Source organism: Pan paniscus, chromosome 11 (genome assembly GCF_029289425.2).
Source record: "Pan paniscus chromosome 11, NHGRI_mPanPan1-v2.0_pri, whole genome shotgun sequence".
Taxonomy (NCBI): domain Eukaryota; kingdom Metazoa; phylum Chordata; class Mammalia; order Primates; family Hominidae; genus Pan; species Pan paniscus.
Genome location: NC_073260.2, coordinates 4956630 through 4976166, shown reverse-complemented (window position 1 = coordinate 4976166; position 19537 = coordinate 4956630). Strand labels below are relative to the sequence as shown.

The following is a 19537-nucleotide window of genomic DNA, read 5'->3' as shown; positions in this document are numbered from 1 at the left end:
TCTTGAGGCCTCTGGGAGGTAGGTGCTGTGGTCTCCCCGCTTGACGCAGAGTATACAGAGCCTCGGGGAGCAGCGTGCCGTGGGGGTTTGAGCCCAGGTGGGGCTGACTGCTGAGCCTGGGCCTTTGGATCATCAGCCGAGGTGCCTTGCAGCTGGTTATCTGCCCACGTGGCCCCTTCCCATGCTGGAGGGCTCGGGACTCCCTGTTCCCATGACTGGGGGGCTCAGCAGAGAGAGGCTGTGGCCTCCCTCAGGCCTAAGCCTGTTTCCCCAAAAGCTTGTGCCCACACAGCCTGGGTCCTCCCCTGAAGTCTCTGCTTACACCCAGGCCAAAGGGCCCCCAGGGAAGGCGTGTTCGGGCTCAGGGCAGCTGCGTCCCCTCTCAGGGATGCCGGCCCTGGGACCTGCAGTGGCCGGGTGTGGCAGCGGTGCTGTGTGGTCTCGGCTCCCCCACGGCTCTGTGGGCGCCTGGCCGTCTGTGGGGCGTGGGGACCTTTTCCACAGTTGAGGTTTGCCCAGTCGCTTCTCCAGCTCAGCCTGGCCCTTTGGGCTGTTTCTGGATCAGGAAGGGCTGGTGTCTGGCAGAGCCTGGCACAGTCCAGGTCTTGTCATGGAGAACTTGGGGACCTGGCCCGTGCTCCCCTTCTTCCTTGGAGAAGACACCCCGCGTGTCTCTTGTGGAGTTGTCCCCAGCCCTGGGGTGTCCGGTCTGTGAGGGTGGAGGGCGAGGCTGGGCCTCGTCCCCTGGCTCCCGGTGGTTGCTTGTGGATTTCCACCTGGCCGGCCGGAACCTCCCAGACTCCCACTAGGCCCTCCCTCTCCAGGGGCTCCTCACATGAGCAGGGGTGCTCCTTCCGCTCTGAATTTCTGTGTTTGGGTTTCACCCTGTGTCCCTAGTAGCTGAAGGCTCCATGGCAGAGTTTTGGTGCCATCTCAGGACAGCCCGCCCGGGTGGGACTCGCCCTAGGAGCTCCTCTGCCCACACACAGCTGACAGCACCAGATGTGTCCTGTGGACTCCCAAGCCCCCTGCTGCCCTGCCTTAGTTTACCTAGGGCAGGCACTAGGCCCAAGGGATTGCATGTGAGGGGGCCAGGAGGCAGCAGGTGGACACCTAGTCCCAAGCCCCCATGCCATCTCCCGAGTAGTCCAGGACTGCTCCTGACCTAGGACTGGGCTGTGGTTGGGGTCTGGAGCCGGCCTGCTGCCCATCCACCTGGCCCTGTTTAGAGCTGGCCTTGACCTCCCGAGCTCCTTTTCCCTGGAGAATCTTGCTGGCTTTCTGGGCCAACCCCATCAAAGCCCCTCTGCTCTGGGGGATGTGTGCAGAAGAACTGGGGCCTCTGCTCCGTGTCCCCCTCATATCACCTGGCCTTCCGAAAGCAGGCAGCAGGCCCAAGGTGCTGGCACGAGGGAGGCCTGGTCATGTTATTTTTAGCACACCAGCCCTGCCCCTGCTCTTGTTGGCAGCACGGTGCCCTGTGGCGAGAGGGCGATGAAGACTCAGCTTCCGCCTGTCCCTTGGCTCACTGGCTGGCACCTGCTGGGTCCCAGGGCCCCAGGATGCCCCTTGCTGGGTCCTCCCAGGTCAGCCGCCTGTCCTGGACACCCAGGGGTCTAGTGCACAGTAGGTTACCCCCTGCGGGTGGCAGTGGTGCTCCCAGAATCCTCAGGGGTGCCTGGTGTCCTCGGCACTGTTGAGCCCTTCTCGGGGAGGGGATGGGCAGCACTAGGGGAGGAGGCTTTTCAGGGCTGCTTCTGGGCCATTCTCTGTTGCTTCCTGTGCAGCCAGGCTCCTGGCACAAAGTAGGGACTTGTTGAAGCCAAGTTGCTTGGGAGTGAGTGGTGCAGGTCCCCTTGACATTGGCGAGGTCCCCGGGGTGGGTGTGGGTGAGGAGCAGACACGGGTTGCCCCAGACGTTCCCTGCCCGGCCGCTGTTGGCGTCGGTCTGCCGTTGGGCTGTGGGTCTCACCCGCAGTTAGTTTGCCGTGGTCTGAGGCCCATGCTTGACTTGGTTGACCAGAACCCATGGCTCCTTCCCTGGGGGTTGAGTCCAGCTTCGAGGCCTCAGCAGTTTGTCTTGGAACCCTGGGGTTCCTCACATTCATGGGAGTGTGAGCAGGGTTTCAGGAGGGATGTGCCCCCACTCCTAGCCCCAAAACCACAACCGCAAAGTCAGAGTCGCTGGAGCCAGAGAGATTCTCTGACTTCTGCTGCTGTTGGGGAGGGCCAGGCACTCTGCCAAATGCTGCCTTCTGCCTTCTCAAGTCCATGGCCAGGAAGGGCCTTCCATGTGGCGGCGTCCAGGCCACTCGACCCCTCCTGGTGGGGGAATAGGAGTCTGGGGGGCTTGGGTAGACCCAGGCCAGACCGCAGCTGCCTGGCCCCTGAGCTGTCCCAAATCTCTTCCCTGGTCTGCAGGCTGTACTTCTAGAGCAGGCCCGGGGGACATTCCCCACAGTGTCCCAGAGCCTTCCTGGCTGCAGCCGGCTCACCTGGGCGCGTTGCAGGTATTGGTGGAGTGAGTTGGTGCCAGCTTCCACACAGCCCGGCATGGAGCTGGACTTGGTGTCAAGGCCTCTGAGCTCTAGCAAAGCCTCCTGGTGGGAGGGCCTGCCCAGGGCCTGTGGGGCTGTAATGTGTGCACAGGGAGTGTGGACGCGAGGCTGAGCGGGCTTCACGGGGTCGGAAGCAGGGCAGCACAGGCGCCTACCCGCCAGGGACTGAGGTCGGAGGGGAGTGTGCAGAGGAGCTGGTTTGCTCCTGCCTCGATGGACAGATGAGGTCCAGCAAGGTCCAGGGGCCTGCTCCTGGCGCAGAGTGGGCCTTTCCCAAGTCGGGGCTGGTGGAGAGACCCTTCAAGGGCTCAGGAAGGAAGGGTGTGGTGGGTGTGAGGAGAGAGCCAAGAGACGGGCAGGAGACCTGGGTGGGGCATCGAGGCGGCGGGAACTGAAATAAGTGCCAAGGATCTGAAAGGGGAAATGCGATGGCCCCCACCCTGGCCACGCGTGGAGTCCTGAGGCTCCAGCGAAGCAACAATGGCAGCCTGGCTCTCCTGGGAGCGGGAGCAGGGAGTGTGGGAGGAGACCCTGGATAGCTGGGGGGCTGTGGAGCCCACTGGGGGAGGGACAGACCAAGGCAGACCCCGGGGGCGGCCCTGTGCTGTGCTCTGGGGGCTGTGAGCCAACCCGAGGCCCAGCAGCCTGGGGCTGGAAGGGCGGAAGAACGCCCACCTGGCCTCCCCATCCTGGCACAGCCTTGCTTCTGCAGCCTGGACCGTCCTCCAGGTGAGCCCAAAGAAGCAAGGTGGGTGGCCCCAGGGCCTGCAGCCAGGATGGGCACCTCAGCCCGGGCTCCACTCTTCTCAGATGTGCAGAGGCTCACCGGGCCCTGGGCTCACTGGGCTAGCCAGACCCTCTGATATCACTGAGGTCTGGGGGAGCCAGGGATGCACGCTGAGTTCAGCGCAGGAACTGGCTTGGCCCTGACACTGAGAGGGAGGGGGACCGTCTGCCATTCCGTCCTGCCTGGAGTCCCTTTCCCGGCCAGGGCTGCTCTGGTGCTCCCTCAGTTTACCCAGGGCAGGTGCTAGGCCCAAGGGACTGCACATGGGGGGCCGGGAGGCGGCAGGTGGATCCCTACCCACCCGAGGTGGTTTGGGACAGCCTAGAAAGAGGAAGTGCGTGAGTTCCTTTCCTTTGTGCTTCCGAGCAACCTGGACCTGCAGAGTCATGGCCTGTGCTCCTCCAGCCTCTGGACCAAGGGGCTCCTGCTCACATGCCTCGGTGCCTCCCCAGTGCTAGGGCACAAAGCGAGGGTGCCCGACACTTCCTGCTTGTGGATGCCTTTGCTGCCCCTGCTCTGACCTGATCCCCGCCCTGGCTGTACCTACTTCTTTCCTTTTTTCAAACAAGCCCTTTGCTTCCCCACCTCTGAACACTGGCTTGGGGGCCCCTCTGCCTGGGACACCCCTTTCTTCCTCCCAGGCCCTGGCCCATCTCCTCCAGGAAGCTTGAGTGCTCACTGCAGCCGCCGGCCTCCCTGTAAGACAGTGAGTTGTCTGCGAGCTCTGCTCTGAGCCCTGGCACATGGAGCGACTCAGTTACACTTAATCAGCTCTTAGAGGCACTGGCTGGGCATGGTGGCTCAACGCCTGTAATCCCAGCACTTTGGGAGGCCGAGGCGGGAGGATTGCTTGAGCCTAGGAGTTGGAGACAAGCCTGGGCAACATAGTTGAGACCCCACCACTAGAAAAAAAAAAAAATAGCTGAGTGCAGTGGCATGGACTTGTAATCCCAGCTACTCAGGAGGCTGAAGCAGGAGGATCAATTGGGCCTAGAAGTTTGAGGCTGCAGTGACTGTGATTGTGCCACTGTCCTCCAGCCTGGGCAACAGAGTGAGACCCTGTTTCGGAAAAAAAGAAGAAAAGAAGTAGGCACTAACATTGTTCCAGTTTTGCCGATGAGGAAACTCAGGCTCACAGTGATTAAATAATTTTCCGAATGTCACACGAGAACGTAGGAGGCAGGCAGAATCCGGAGCCAGGGATCTGCCTCTGGGGCCTCCAGTGCCTCCAAGCGAGACAGCCACTAGACCAGCGAGCCCTGGAGGGCTGGGCAGGGCCTTGTCTCCTGGTGCCTCCCGGAGCCCAGCACGGGGCAGGGCCAGCTGGGCACTTAGTTTGGACGAGCTCTGTCCCTTCAGGGGCTTCACTTTTGCCTTCTGCAGCGTGGGGGATCATGTGTGACCTTGGCCAGCCCCTGACCTCCCTGAGCCGCAGCCTCTGCATCTGGGACCCCCAGGGTTTCCCATGCAGGGAGTGTCAAGTGTGGGTGCAAAGCCCAGGCACCGCACCCCTCGGCAGACGTCCGGGGCTTTCTCTTGTCTCTTCAGTTCCCTCCCTTCTCTGAGAAGCGCACCTGCTGCCTGTGGACATGAACACTGGGCATTTGGTGAGTCACACAGTGGCCACCCGGTTCTCCAGTGGGAGCTTCATGGCACCCCCACTGTGCTGAGTTGTCACGGGGGGACCTCCTGGCCTCTCGCAGCCCACCTGAGTCCTGCAGGGACCAAGCATCCTCGTAAAGCCTCACAGCCCACCTGGGCAGATCGAGGAAGAACCTAGAAGCCAGAACAAGCTGGGGCTGGAAGACTCATTCCAGGCACCGAGGTCCATGTGAAAGGAGGCTTTGCGGTGGTTTCTGCTTTGCTTGCATTGAGCCTCAAACTCTTCCTGTCCCGTGAGAAGGGGGGATGGGATTTGGAGGCCTGAGGAAGGAAGGAGGGGAGCTTCCTGCGCACAAGCGGCAGCAGGGGTTTGCAGAAGTGGAGGCTGGGGGCTGCCTGGCCAAGCGCTTACCGCCCTGCGCAGCCGGGCTGGCTGGCAGGCTGCAGCGGGAAGCGCCTGTGGGTCCTCGGCGCTGACTGCAGAGCTGGGTGGAGGCAGCGGAACCAAAACTGCTGTGTCACTGCACGCTGCAGCTGTTGCCAGGGTGACCGGGTGAGTTTCCCACGCTTGCCCGGGCGGCAGCGTGCGGGCCGGCGGGTGGGGCGGAGGGGTGTGCAGAGAGGCCAGTGGTGTCGTGCCACCGGATGCCCGGGGGTGTCCACTCCCCTCTCCTGGGTCATGTGACCAGGGCCCCTGCCCTGTGGTGTTGTGGGGTATATGTGTGGTTCTGGGGGGGTCCCCAGCCCTCCTCCGTCCTGGGAACTGGGCTTCGGCGTCCTCATGTGTGGGTTGGGACCCCCCAGAGTGCCTGCCTCATGGAGTGTCCGGGGGCACCCAGCGGGGCTGGGCACTGCCAGGGGCTCAGTAATGAGAGGCAGCTCTCATTTAGGTGGGCAGCGGGCAGGGTGTTGCAAGCAGGGACCGCCCATGTGTTGGAGGGGGTGTTGAAGGTCCTTTTCCACAGAGGCCTGGGGTCTGCTGCGGGCGAGTCCTGAGGTTGCCACAGCCTCTGCTGGCCTTGCTGAGCAAGCACAGTGGCCCCGCTGCTCCGGAGCAGCGTGGCGGGTGGGGGGCACGGCCCTCTCTAGCCTCGGTGTCTGTATGTGAAGTTGGGGGTACAGCTGCACCATCCTTGCTGCAGGGCTGTGGGGGACATAGGGACAAACCTGGTGTGCACCCCGCTGACTGCTGTGGTTGCCCCCCCAGCTCAGCTCACCTATGAACCCCGTCAGCAGCAGCGAGGACATCAAGCCCCCCCTGGGCCTCAATGGCGTCCTCAAGGTCCCCGCCCACCCCTCAGGAAACATGGCTTCCTTCACCAAGCACATCTGCGCCATCTGCGGGGACCGCTCCTCAGGTACCGCTGCTGTGGGGGCCAGGGGCTGGTGGGACAGGGTTGTCAGGCCATTGCAGGGTCTGGAGGCCTCCCCGAATCACCCTCCTGTGGGCCAAGCAGGACCCAAGGCCAGGGTGCAGGGAGGCAGGTGCCTGGGCCATGCCCCACTCCCAAGGCTCTGCGAGGCCATTCCAGGGTTCTCACGTCTGTGGGACAGTGAGTGTTGGGTGGGGTGGGGCACAGGGCAGCCTGAGGCTTCTGGAGAGGAGGTGGCTGCTGATGGCAAGGTCAGCATGGGGGCAGCCAGTGCTGCGCCTCCTCCCTTGGCTGGGTCTGGGCAAGGGGCCCGTGTTGTGCCACTGACCCCCAACAGCCTGAGAGGGAAGAACGGGCTGCACAGTGCAGACACAGAGCAGGTGACTTGCCTGGGGCCCTGGTCCCTGGTGGGCTGGGATTTGTCCCTGCCCCACTCCCAAGCTGTCCTCGGAGGAGCAGAGAGAGTGAGGCTGGGGCCCAGTCTGAGCCCAGGTAGGGGTCTGGAGACCAGCAGGTCCCTTTCTGAGGCCTGGCCCGCCAGCTGGTAGTGGCGGCGTTGGATGGGGGCTGGGCTCCCTGTCGGGGCGGTGGGTGCTCCCCAGCCCTGCTCTGCCCTGTCCCGCAGGCAAGCACTACGGAGTGTACAGCTGCGAGGGGTGCAAGGGCTTCTTCAAGCGGACGGTGCGCAAGGACCTGACCTACACCTGCCGCGACAACAAGGACTGCCTGATTGACAAGCGGCAGCGGAACCGGTGCCAGTACTGCCGCTACCAGAAGTGCCTGGCCATGGGCATGAAGCGGGAAGGTAGGCCACGGCGTCGGGTGGGGGCGCGGGCAGGTGTTGGACAAACAGTGGGGCCCGGGCTTGTGCGTGGACGCCCGAGATGGACAACAGGGAGTGAGTGGCCTGGACAGAAGCATGGCAAGGCCAAGGCAGGAGTGGGGGCGGGGCCCAGTGCGTGGGCACACGTGCGGCCCAGAGCGTGGGCACACATGGGTCCTGGGCGGCATGTTCTGGCTGGCGTTGGCTGTCTGGTGAGGGGATGGTCAAGGAGACCCTCAGGTGGCACTGCTTAGGTTGGAGAGGTGGAGCGGGGGCATCTTCTGAGCTGTTGGATGCCAGGGGTGGTCCCGGGCCGGCTTCCTCCCGAGGCGAACTCTGTGGCACCCCGCAGGGCCGCCGGATGGCCCCCAGGCTCTTGGAGCAGTTCCTCCTTTCCTTTTATTTTTGTGCTCGTCTTATTAACAAATCTGTGTCGGGGCGGTTTGCAGGGAAGTCCCTCCCCGGATGTCACCGAAATTGTCAAGTCATCCAGCCAGACCTGGGTCGGAGTCCCGGGCCCCACAGGCACTGTGACTTCCCAGTCCTGGCTGGCTGTGGTCCTCAGTTTCCCCATCTGTCACATCCCCTTTCCCTCTCAGGTTTGGCGATTCCTGGCCTCTTAGTGGGTCCCTGGGTCATGGTTTGCACACACGTTTGGGGGTGTGCCTCAATTCCTCCCATCGGGTCCCGTGCCCTGGGCCTTGTGGGGGTGGGAGGTGCTGTCTGGGGTGAAGATCTGTTGGTCTGTCCCTGTCCCCCCCGCTCTGCAGGACACCCTTCCTCTGTCCTCTGCCGTGCTGCTCCTGAGGCCCAACACCTGTGTGGCTGGTGTGTCTTACTTCCTCCCCGCCAGCCCCTGGTGGGGTCCCCAAACAGGACCCACGCCACTGTCTCACCGTCAGGGATGTCCTGAGTGGCCGCCTTGGTGCTGCAGTTTCATTTCATCATCTCTCTTGTGTATGTCTTCTCAGCCTTAATGGTCCTGTTGAGAAATCAGAGCCTCTGCCAGGTGCCGTGCTCCTGGAGGGTGTCCTCCTTGGGCTGCGAGGCTGAGTGTGGTGTATGGGCTGGTGTGAGGTCCTTGTGCCTGCATAGCAGAGCTGCCTTCCAGAGCTGGTGTGGCCATGCCCAGTGCTGCCAGTCAGGCCTTTCTGATGGGGATTCGTGTTTCACGGAGTGCTGACGTTTGCTCAGGCCCACCCTTTGCTGTGCAGGTTGGGAAACCGAGGGCAGACGGTTCAAGCCTTGCTCAGGGTCACATGCTGGGCCCTGGCCCCCAATCAGACCTTGTTGCTTTCACCAGAGGGCAGAGGAGCATGTGCCCAGCCTGGAGAGGTGTGTGCCCAGCCTGGAGAGGTGTGTGTCCAGCCTGGAGAGGTGTGTGCCCAGCCTGGAGAGGTGTGGACCCAGTCCGGTTCTTCCGGGTGCCTGGTGTGGGCAGGGAGGCTTGCTGTGGTGGCAGGTGCAGCCTTGTCCCTGGAAGATGGAAACTGGGACAGGGGCAGGCATGGTAGGCAGTGGCCGGGGCCCCTGTGCCCAGGTGTGGAGACTGGCCTGTTCTGGGGTGGAGGCCCGAGGCGTGGCCGGAGCTGGGGGGGAAGGCCTCGTGTGCAGCCTTAGCCTGGCGGTCTCTGTGAGGATGCCACAGCACAGAGAGCTTGGTTTAGCCGAGACCACTCTCAGATCCTGGGGGCTTCAGGGAGACCCCTGCGAGCTTGGGGGCAGATGAGAGCGCTGTGCATGGCTGATGCCTGGCCTGGGCCTGCAGCAGTAAGCTCGCTGTCCTTTGAAAGTGATCATCAGATAACCAGGGGGGGCCCAGGGGGCAGCCAGTGCAGGCTTAGGGGAAGCTCAGGCACTGTGGGAGCCCAGAGGAGGCACCTGACCCTGCCTCGGGCACCCGGTGAGACGCAGGCAGGCAGGAGGGCTGTTGACGCCTGAGGAATGAAAAGGTGTCGGCACCACAGGCCTGGCTGCAGGGAGCAGTGTCCGTGAAGTCTGAGGCTGTCATCACACCCGGCCCTCGGAAGTCGGTGATGGCCTTTCTGAGCCCCGTCCCGGACCCTCCAGGCTGCACTGACTCCTTCCTAAGGCCCTGCAGCCCAGTCATCCATGTGCCTGGGATCATCAGACTCCAGCTGCCTGGGCCCCCCAAAGCCTGGGGACGACACCCCATCCCATCCCAGTGGAACCGTGCAGTGTTGGGGCTGGGGGGACCTGGAGTCACCTGGTCTGACCGCTCCCCTGGTGCCCATCGGTGACTGGGTCCTGTTAGGAGCAGCCCATGTGGGGGACCACCCTGGACACCCCCTTCCTGATCCCCACACATGGTCTCACTCGCCCCATACCTGTGAGACAGAGAAATGGGGTATAGAGAGGTGAGCCGTGGGGAGGTCTAAGGGCCAGCACCAGGCGTGGCCCCCGTTTCTTGCCGGTCCTTCCTGCTTCCGGTCCTTCCTCTTGGCAGCGCATAGCCCTGGAGACCAGACTTAGGGCCGTGAGAGAAACTGCTGCTGCTGTCAAGGGACCTCCTCCCCTTCGCCTCCAACAGGATTCTGAGGCGTGAACTTGCAGTCAGAATGCTGCCGAGCGCTCTCGCCCCAAACACAGCTGCAGAACTCAGCCTCGGCGTGGAGGGCACCTCTGTGTGGGCGGTGAGGAGGCAGTGAGGCCCCCGTGCCAAACGTGCCCTGCTGCCAGTGCTTCTCCTTGTGCACAGGGGGAGTCTCTTGCCTCCCCCAGCCTGGCTGTGTGGGCTGCACAGCCAGGCCTGTGGAGCTCCTTACTCTTGGGCAGTAACGGGGCCCCTGGTGCAGCCTAGGCACTCGCCCTGCAGGGACCCCACGTGGAAACGGTGGCTGGGAGGGCTTGGCAGGCACCCTCCTCCCCAGCCTGCGTCTGGGTGCTGGGCAAGACCCCTTGGCTCCAGATGGGTCCTGAAGTGCAGAGCACCCCCCTCTCTCCTCTTGGGCAAACCACTGCAAGGCAGGCTCCCCGACAGCGGAGGGCAGGGCTGTTGGCTGCATGGGTGAGGCATTGCAGCAGCCCTGGAGAAAGCTATGGGGCCAAGTTGGCCAACACTAGGTGCCTGTGGCCCAGAGCATGCAGGATGGGAGCTGTCGGCTCTGGGGACTGAGCCCTCCTAAGTGTCAGGTCCCCTGGCGGGCAGCTCCGCCCACTGGCCTTGGTGTCAAGTGGTCCCTGTTTGTGATCAGACCCCTGGAAACAGGCTGGAGCTGAGGCGTCGCATCCCAGTGCAGTGCTGTGAGGGAGTCGCCTGGGGTTGGTCCTGGGGCTGGCTGAAGGCAGGATGGCCCAGGTGCCCCCATGCGGTGACTCTGCCCCCGGCAAGGGCCCACTCTGGCTCTGGGGCAGATGGGTTCCCACCCCTATGCGGTAGGATACCACAGGCTGATAGCATCTCAGGTTGGGCAATGGGGCCTGCACGCGCAGGCAGCCACCAGGAGGGACTCGTTCTGCAGCATTCCCGGGACCGGGGGTGGGCAGAGGTGGGGGGATGGGCAGTGGGGGGTGCTGGCCCTCTGCCAAGCTGAGCCTGGGCCTGTTTGCTGAAGCCGGGGAGGGGGCAGGGCTTGGGGGTCCCGCGGGGACACGTGCTCTGATGGGGAAGACAGGCCTCACCCTTGGGGGTTCCCAGTCCGATGGAAAAGACCTAGCTTCCGCCCAGGGTCGTGGGGGGAGACATTGGTCTAGAGGGGGCAGTGGCTGTCCCCCATTCTGCTTCCTCCTCCTCCCTCAGGAAGGCTGCTTCCCATTTCCTTCCTGCCTGCCTTTGCTTCCTGTGCCCACCCTCCAGCTCTGAAGGACTGGGTGTGGAAACAGCAGGGTCTGGCGCGTGTGCACCTATGTGTGCACGTGTGTGCATGTGCGTGCACTGCAGGGATGTGGCTGACCCACAGGTCTCTGCTGTGGGAAGGGAGCCCCGGCTGGGCTCGAGTGTGGCCCTCTTGCCTTCTGGCCTGTGACACTGGGCAAGTGACCTTGCCTCGCCCAGTCCTCAGGTTCCTCATCTGTGATGGGCTGGGGGCATCAGGAAGACCCCTGCGAGCTTGGGGGTGGATGAGAGTGCTGTGCGTGGCTGGTAGTGGGGTTGGAGAGCAGTGGTCACGTGTGGGTGTGGGTGTGGTATGTCTGTGTGGTGTATGGGTGTGCGTGTGGTGTGTGTGTGATATGTCTGTGGTGTGGTATGTGTGGTGTGGTATGTCTCTGTGTGTCTGTGTGTGTATGTCTGCATGGTTTGTGTGCACGTGTGTGTGCATGGTTCTCGTGTTCTGATGCCTTGCTCTAGGTTGAAGCCCTGGAGGGAAGGTAAGTCACTCCCTTTAGAGACTCTAGCTTGCTGTGTGGCCTCTGGCGCTGCTCTCTGGGTCTCTGTCTCCCCACCCTTAAGAGGAGGCCAGAATGGTTTGGTGGAGTTCGGTCCTGCCTGTCTTGGGCCCAGCCCTGGGCTGCACAAGGGACGGAGGAAGGACTCAGCCATTGCCACTACCCAAGCCAGAGGAGCCAGTGGGCCTGGGGACGCCCCTCGGCTCCGACATGCCTGCCTCGGAGCTGTCTGCCCTTCCCCACACCCCCTCCCTCCTGCTTGACCCTGAGGGGCTGTGGCAGGTCAGAGATGTCCTTTGCTTCTGAGGGGCTGCTGCACCCTGAGTCCTAGGCCAGCTTGTCTCTGGGGGCCTGGGACCCCAGTGATGCTGGGGAGGGTCCGCCTGGGCAGGAGTCTCAGGTCTTCCTGGGAGGACTGGGCTGCGGTGTGTGAGTCTCCTCTGCCTCCGAGCAGCCTCCCCCGTGCCTCCACTCCGCCTCCTCCAGCCGCCGCGCTCTGGTCTGGAGGGTAAAGAGGCTCTGTGTTTACAGACACCTCCCGCCCGGCCTCCGGCGCCAGCGGAACATGAGTCAAGCATGACTTCGTCTAGAAGGTGATTGTGCTGGCAAAGCATAAATCCCGGCCCCTCCTGCCCCCCAGCCTATAAATAAAGCGATCATATTTATAATGATGCTGGGCAGAGCTGCCAGGCCCTTCACAGCTTCAAAGTGCTTCACAAAACACTCGCTAATTAATTCTCGGCTGCCCTGGCGGAGGAGGCAGGTGCCAAGGAGCCCAGCTCCAGGCACCTGGGGAGAACTGGCAGCAAGGCCCCTCGCTCAGGGCCACCCTTGTCTGGGGCTCCCCATGCCCTGGGGCTACCTCTGAGCAGGAGAAAATCCCTGGCACCGGGCCGGGCTGGCGCGTGGGGTGGGAGGCTCCGGTGACAGCTCTGAGCACCTCCAGGCCCCCTGTGTGCTGGCGCTTCCTCTTGGAGCCATCCTGGGGGTGGGCGCTGTCATTTTCATCTTACGGATGAGGGAGCCGAGGCACAGAGAGGTCAGGGGACTTGGCCGGGGCCATACGGCTGCTTGGGCTGTGGCAGGCTAGCAGGTTCCGTGGGGCTGGGGTTGTCGGATCCCAGGGCCTGCAGCTTTAGGCTGCTCACTGTCTTGAGCGCTCAGCCCTGCCCCTTTGGCTCTCAGAGCCTCAGCTTCCCCACTGGGAAGACAGCAGTGCCAGCTATGTCTTGGCACTGAGACTTTAGAATTCTGCCCTTGCTGCCCATCCTTAGGGTCTCAGGGACCTGGGCCAGTGGAGGTGCCGTACCCCTCAGCTCAGATGCTGGCTGAGATCTGCGTGTGCGGGGGCTTCCTGCCCCGGGGGCTGCTCAGCGTGGGTGGGGTCGGCTCTATAGGCTCAGGACCCTGTACGGAGGGTCGTGTCAGTAGTGACCCCGCCCCGGATGAGCACCGCCCTCTGGAGGGCTCATGGAAGTCCCATGTGGGGGCTGACCGGAGCCTTCTGCAGCCCCTGCCAGACCCTTGCCATTTGCCCACCAGCCCTGCTCCCCATCCTGCCCCCACCCACCATCAGGTTTCCAGTAGGGCCAGGCCTGTGCATGCCGACTGCAGGGTCCCTGGCTGGCTCCTCGGCCTGGTTGGTGTATCCTGAAGCTGGGGATGGGCCTCCCCGCCTGAGTCTCCCTGTGGGGGCGGAAGTCCCTCGCTCAAGCCAGTGGGCCATGCAGGAAACTGTTGGCACAGGGTGGCTGAGAGGCATCCACGTGGGGCTGTTACAGAGCTGTGGCGGCATGAAGGGAATCAGGCAGGACTGGGGACCCTGGGCCTGGGGGTGTGAAGGGAGAGACGGCTGTTCAGTGGGAGCTGTAGCTTCAGGAGAAAGTGGCGGCTGACACCGTGGCGGGTAGGGGCAGGGAGGGTGCCACAAGCGCAGATATGTTCTCCCACCGTTTGCCAAACCCATCTGGAAGCCAGAGGGTGGGATGGGACATGGTCAGTCCATGGGTGGCTGGTGCCTGTGAGTACCCCAGGTGTTCTGCCCACCATCGAGACATCCTAGAGGGGCTGGGATGAGCCCTGCCACAGGCCCAGAGAGGTGGCAGCTTCAGGAACCCCTCTGCCAGGCCATACCCTTGGGCCCTTAGGAGGGCACCATCCTAGGCCTCAGACCAGGAGGAGAAGGGGCCTGGGTCAGGGACTACCCAGCCCAGCACACTGGCAGGAGGGCACAAGGGAGGGAGGAACTGGCCCCAGGTCCGTGTCTGAGCTCGGAGGAGTTACGGTGGGAAGGGCATTTCCAGGGCGAGAGTGGAGAGGCCTTGACTGGAGTAGGGGCGTGGAGCTGTGCTGGACAGAGGTGGCCGCAGGACCCCATGGTCGCTGTTGCTTTTCTGGCTCTGCGGTTTACTCACTTCGACCAGTCATTTTCTCTCTCAGCCATAGTTTTCTCACCGGTACAATGGGGTAATGTGAGTGCCCGCCCTGTGGGGCGGTGTTGGGGTTGTTGGGTGGTGGATGGAACAGAAGGAGGTGGTGGGGTTGGGGACCAGAGCCCCAGCTCAGGACTTTCAGGGAAGGGGACGTGTCTCGGGGGAACCGCCCATAAGCCAAGTGGACTCTTCTATCCAAATTCCATCTGGGTCCTAGCCTGTCCCCCGGCACTTGGGATCCCCAGATAGGCTGACAGAGGGGCTGAGGTGGCTTCCTCAGTGTTCAAAGTGGACAGTCGAGGAAGGCAGATCCAGGTGGAGGTAAGCTGGGGGCGGGAGGAGCCTCATGCGCCTGGGCAGCCAGGGCTCATGCCTCAGGCCCCTTTGCTGAGCGCCCACCCCCAGGGCTGATGAGAGTCAGCTGACCGGAGCCCATGCCTGGTGCAGATCCTGCTGCCTGCAAGCATCGCTCTATTTTGTCATAATGCTCGGCCTCTGGTTCCCCCCGAGTGGCTGCTTCCTGGGGCAGGTTGAAAGGCATCTCGGTGCCCTGCATGGGGCATGGTCGGTGGAGCTGGGTGGGCCGTCTCTGTGTGGCCAGGGTGGGGCCGGGCGCCTGCCCTCCATTTCTGGCAGGGCCCAGTGTCCTTGGGAGGGGCGTGGGGTCTGCAGGTGCACGGTTTCCTGCTTGCCCAGGTGTCTCTGAGCCTGTCCCCCCCCCCCCCCCAAGACGTTCCCCTTGCCCAGGCCCTCAGCCAGCACGGGTGCCCCTGTGCTGCCTCATGAGCGTGCTCTGCTCTGCTTCTGGGCCTTTGCAGGGATCGTGTCTCCAGCCTGAGCCATGATTCCTCTGCAACCTCCTCTTCCAGTCACATTGACACCTCTTCCAGGAAGGCTTCCTGGTTCTCCCTGAGTCCATAGACCGTCAGGACCTTTCTCGCCCCATGTTGGGGTCCCTGCTGCACTGTCTCCTTCCAGGCCCCAGGCAGGCTCCTGGTGTGAACATTAATTGGAATTAATGAGAGTTGGCCTCTGTTCTCAGAGCACACAGCCACACGGAGGCCAGGCCTGGGGCAGAGACGGGGTCTCCATCACCCAGTGCTGGTGGGGATGCTGGTGTTGTGGGTGAGTTGGCTGGGAGCTGGCACCACCCGGCCAGGACAGCCTTCCCTGGGAGCCACTGGCCGGGCTGAGCGTGGGGCTCACCTGCGCCTCCCGGGTTGTAGCCGTGCAGGAGGAGCGGCAGCGTGGCAAGGACCGGAACGAGAATGAGGTGGAGTCGACCAGCAGCGCCAACGAGGACATGCCGGTGGAGAGGATCCTGGAGGCTGAGCTGGCCGTGGAGCCCAAGACCGAGACCTACGTGGAGGCAAACATGGGGCTGAACCCCAGCTCGGTGAGTTGCAGCCTGTGCAGGGGTGGGCAGCCTCACATGCCTCAGTTTCCCTCACTCACTCACCCTCCCACCTGAGCAGCTGATGAGCCAGAGAGGTCCTGGGGGCTGCCCTGGGCCCTGTGGCTGCCTCAGCTCGGCCTCTTACCTGAGGTGACCCCGTGGGCCCCTCGCCCCAGCTGGGCGGCACTCTCCTCTCCTGGCCCATGCACGAGTAGCCCATGGGGCAGGGGCCCGGGGCCCGGGGCCCTGCAGCCACATCATCCTCCTCGGCCATCTCTGCTGGGGCCTCAGCCGCCGTGTCCCCTCGGAGTTTGGCCTGTCTCGGTGCAGAGGCTGTCCCTGCTCCCCGGTGCCACTTGGAAAAGGTATGGGAGGAGGCCGAGCCCCCAGCAACAGGCTCTGCAGGTTGGTTCCAGGGCTGGCTCTGCCAGCAGCCGTGTGGCCCTGGGCAGGTGCCTGGCAGTCACGGTGGCTGCTGTTGATACAGGAAGCAGCTCTGCAGCCCCCCCAGCTGGTCACCCCCATGCTGACCCTCCTGCCCCCTCCCACCCCAACAGCCTCAAGGGGAGGAGGATTGGGTGGGCCGCAGCCCTGGTCCCGGGCTCTTCTCCTGGGCTGGCTCCAGCTGGTCCTGGAGGTGTTGGATTCAAGACCCCCTGGCCTCGCCCTCCTCTCCTTGGACCCTCCCTGTTACTGGCTCGCTCCCTGTGGCATCTTTGCTTCTGGCTGTGGCCTTGCCAGGGAGGGCAGCACAGGGGCGTTCTGAGCCCCTCCTACCCTACCCAAAGGCCTAGGAACCTGTGCTGCTCGGGAACCATTGCTCCCTGGTGAGCTTGTCTGGCTGGGAGACCCCACCTGTCCCAGGCCCCACTGAGGGGGTGGCTCCAGCTGTGCCCGGGGTTGGGCAGGTGAGCTCCTGGCCACCCGTGTGAAGGTTCAGGACTGTGCAGTAAGCTTCCTGCTGCCGGGGACCTGGGTCCAGCTGGCCCTCAGGGCCCATGCGTCTTTTGCCATGGTCACCATGGTGTCCAGTCTTCATCTGTGTCTCCGTGTGGGTTTGGGGCTGGGACCAGAGCCCTGTGGCCACCGAATACCTTGTACAGGCCGACCATGAGGTTGCCCCAACCTCTGTCCCTCTGTGGGCCCAGGCACACCAGCCTGCCCTCCGTGCTGGGTGCGCCCTGCAGGTCACTGCCTCCCCACCCCCCAGGGCCTTCGTTCTTGCAGCTCACGTGGCCTGGAACTGGGCCCTCTGGCTCTTCCCCAGGCTTTGGTCTCAGCTGAGGTACCTCCGGCCTTCATCTGTGCCCCTGCCAGGGTGGGGACTGCCCCTGTGATGTGGGCTGAGAGCACCTGATCTTTTCTCTGTGGCCCCTGGCACTGGCCACCACAGGGTGAGGTGTGTTCACAGGGTAAGGTGTGTGGTGGGTTAATTTCTGCCCCCACGAGGCTGCTGGTGATGGCTGTGCTGCTCCTCACCACCAGCTTCGGTCAAGGACAGCGACCCCACCCTGCTCGTTGGCACTCACACAAGGCCGGCATCCCCACTGCCTCTGCCTGTCTGAGGGTGGGGGTCTGCTCTTGTCTGAGGCCCCGTGGCTGGGTCAGGGCCACCCTGCTTCCCTGCCCTTTCTGGATAGGACAACCCGGTGCCCCCACGTCCCCGGCTCTGCTCAGACCTCTACTCTGGCTGGGGGCTGAGGCTGCCCAGCTTGGGGGAAGATGAATGGGACCCCGACAGCAGGCACCATTCTTTCTGGAGAAACCCTCCCCGTGAGTGACAGGCACAGACCCACCCCCAGCCCTGGCTGGTCTGCACGCATGCCCTGCCCTGCTCCCGCCTCACCAGCCCCGCGGAGGGCAGGGGAGGGAGGGTGGCTGTGAGGGTTTCATGATCCAGCAGAAAATCCAAAAGCAAGTTTGGCAGATGCACAAAGGGCTGCCAAGTTTTTATTTCGTGAAGGACATTATTTGGGGGGGAATCTGCCATCTGCTGTCTCCGCCACTGCCTGAAAGTTCAGGGAGTTTAGAACCACAGAGGCAGGCAGGGCTCCCTGGGGATAAAGGACACGTCTTCCACGGGGAGGGGGTCTCTCTGTGCCCGCTCGCTCCCTGCTCTGTCTCATCTCACACTGAACGCTCCTCTGTGGACAGGCCTGGGTCCAACTTCCAGAACCGCTCACTGGGCCCCTTCTCTCAGATGGGCAAACTGAGGTCCAGAGAGGGGGCGACCTGCCCAGCATCACAGTCCTGGTGCCTGGTTTCTCCCCAGCTCGGGGCAGGGCCTGGGCGGGTCCTGTGGACACTTCTAGGCAGGAGTAGAGCCCATCACATGCCTTCTGTTACATGAGGCACGTTGGATCTCCAGGCGAGAATGGGAGGCTCGCAGAGGTTAATCCTTTCCCCAGGCCACACAGGGAGGTGGAGCCAGGATCCTGCACTATCCCTCCCTACCTAGGGGACCCCCTCCAGGCCTAGCCCTGCTGGTACTGGATCGAGAGCCTCACACCTGCCGGGAGTGTGCCTCCTTCTCCGCTCCGGCCTCCTGGCTCTCCAGCCTGCCACATTCTGCTCCCTGTGGCCGGCTGTGCACACTGCAGGCACATGACAGATGGTGACCTGTGTGCCCACTCCTGCAGAGGTCCCAGCCAGCCCAGGAGGGCTTGAGGCTCTCCTTCCTACCCATGGCACCAGCCTGTCACCTGGGCCTGCTCTGGGCCCCGTCTTGGCTTCCGAGAGTGGCCGGCTAGTGGCTGGGAAGTTCCTGGGTACAAGGATCCCCAGCAGAGCCACTGCTGCAGACACGGTGCTCGGGGCTGGTTCCCATATCCCCCCGCCCCTGCCAGGCCTGCTTCATCCTTTCTCAGGGATGCCCTGCAGCTGATGGGCAGGCGAGAAGGACGGGCCCCTTTCAGCCCCCAGCGTGACAGAAGGAGAGGCTGAGGCTAAGAAGCCAGCCTGGCTGTGGCAGGCCTGGGGGGCGCTGGGCACAGAGCCGGGAGCCCTGTGAGTGCTGGGGGCTGTGGATGCTGCTGATGGAAGGTTTGTGGAGGAATGAGTGAGTCTGTGTAGACTGTGGTCAACCCCACTCAGCCGAGGGATCCCACCCCTGTGTATACCCCTTCTGGCTCGGGCCCCCAAGGGCTGCCCTGCCCTCTTCCGAGGGTCCTGGCGAGTCTCTGTGCCATTCCTCGGGGGCCTTCTCACTCCGCCCTCAGAGGCCTTTCCCGCCGGGCGCTGCGTTTAGGCTGCACGTCTCTGATGAGCAGATGGTTGCTGTTGGTGGAAGCTCTTCAAAGGGAGGCATTTTTCTCCTTGGCAGATGCCCTGAAGTGAGGGATCCCCGAATCCTATTCACAGTCATTATTCCTGCAGCGGCACCACTGAGGGGGCCGTCATCTGAGTTCGCATTGCTCAGGACACAGAAGGTCCGTGACCCAAGCCCCACCTGCCAGGAGCTGAGGAGGGGCCTCCCCTCCTGCCCTGTTCCAGGCTGCCTGGGTCCCCTCATCTGTGAGACTGAATGGCCCCCTTCCGGCTAGGACTTTCCAAAGGAGCCGTGAATGCTGCTCTCTCTGTGCCTGGGGCCTGGTGTCTCAGCCAAGGCTCCTGCCCTCCTGAGCTCCCACATCCATGCCTGATGGAACGTGAGAGGCCAGCCCTGTCCCCAGCGTGGGCCACCGTGGCCATCAGAGATGAAGGCGGTTGGTCCCACCCTGCACCAGTGCTGCCCATATCCAGTTTCATCAGCTCGCCGCACCTGCCTTCCAGAGCTGTGGGAGAGACTTACGCGTCCTGCTGTAACCCAGTGGCTGGAAACAACACACATTTTATTATATGACTGTTCTGTGGTCAGAGAGCCAAAAGCAGTCTTGCCGGGCTGACATCAAGGTGCCTGCCGGCTGGCTCCTGGAGGCTCTGCTGGAGAGTCTGCCCCGGCCTCTGCTTCTGGGGCTGCCACATTCCTTGGCTTGTGGCCTCTTCCTCCACCTTCAAACCCAGCAGTGTCTCTCTCCCCTTGGGCCCCAGCGTCTGTGATCTCATCTCTTCCTCTGACCCTCCTGCCTCCCTCTCATAGACCCCTTGCAATGACCCTGGGTCCCCCCAGTGGTGCAGGCTTACCTCCCAATGTCAGGCCACACCTGATCACCTCTGCCAAGCCCCATGTGCCATGCAAGGTCGCATAGTCCCAGGTTCCGGGGATTGGGGCCTGGGCATC

General features: G+C 63.3%; 1 protein-coding gene across 3 annotated transcripts in view; it reads left to right on the top strand.

The window, feature by feature from the left end:
- The window catches only part of RXRA (retinoid X receptor alpha), a 115085-nt gene that overhangs the window by 76488 nt on the left and 19060 nt on the right, over positions 1 to 19537 (top strand). Inside the window, exons 1-4 of one of the 3 annotated variants that reach the window (XM_003822450.7) lie at positions 87 to 5500; positions 6155 to 6305; positions 6946 to 7125; positions 15149 to 15318. In XM_003822450.7, coding sequence (XP_003822498.1) covers positions 6167 to 6305; positions 6946 to 7125; positions 15149 to 15318 — 489 coding nt within the window. In that variant the 5' untranslated portion in view covers positions 87 to 5500; positions 6155 to 6166. Of the gene's footprint in view, positions 1 to 86; positions 5501 to 5542; positions 5662 to 6154; positions 6306 to 6945; positions 7126 to 15148; positions 15319 to 19537 lie in introns of those variants that run through there. The other 2 variants (XM_034929439.3, XM_034929440.3) reach the window with 2 other exon arrangements.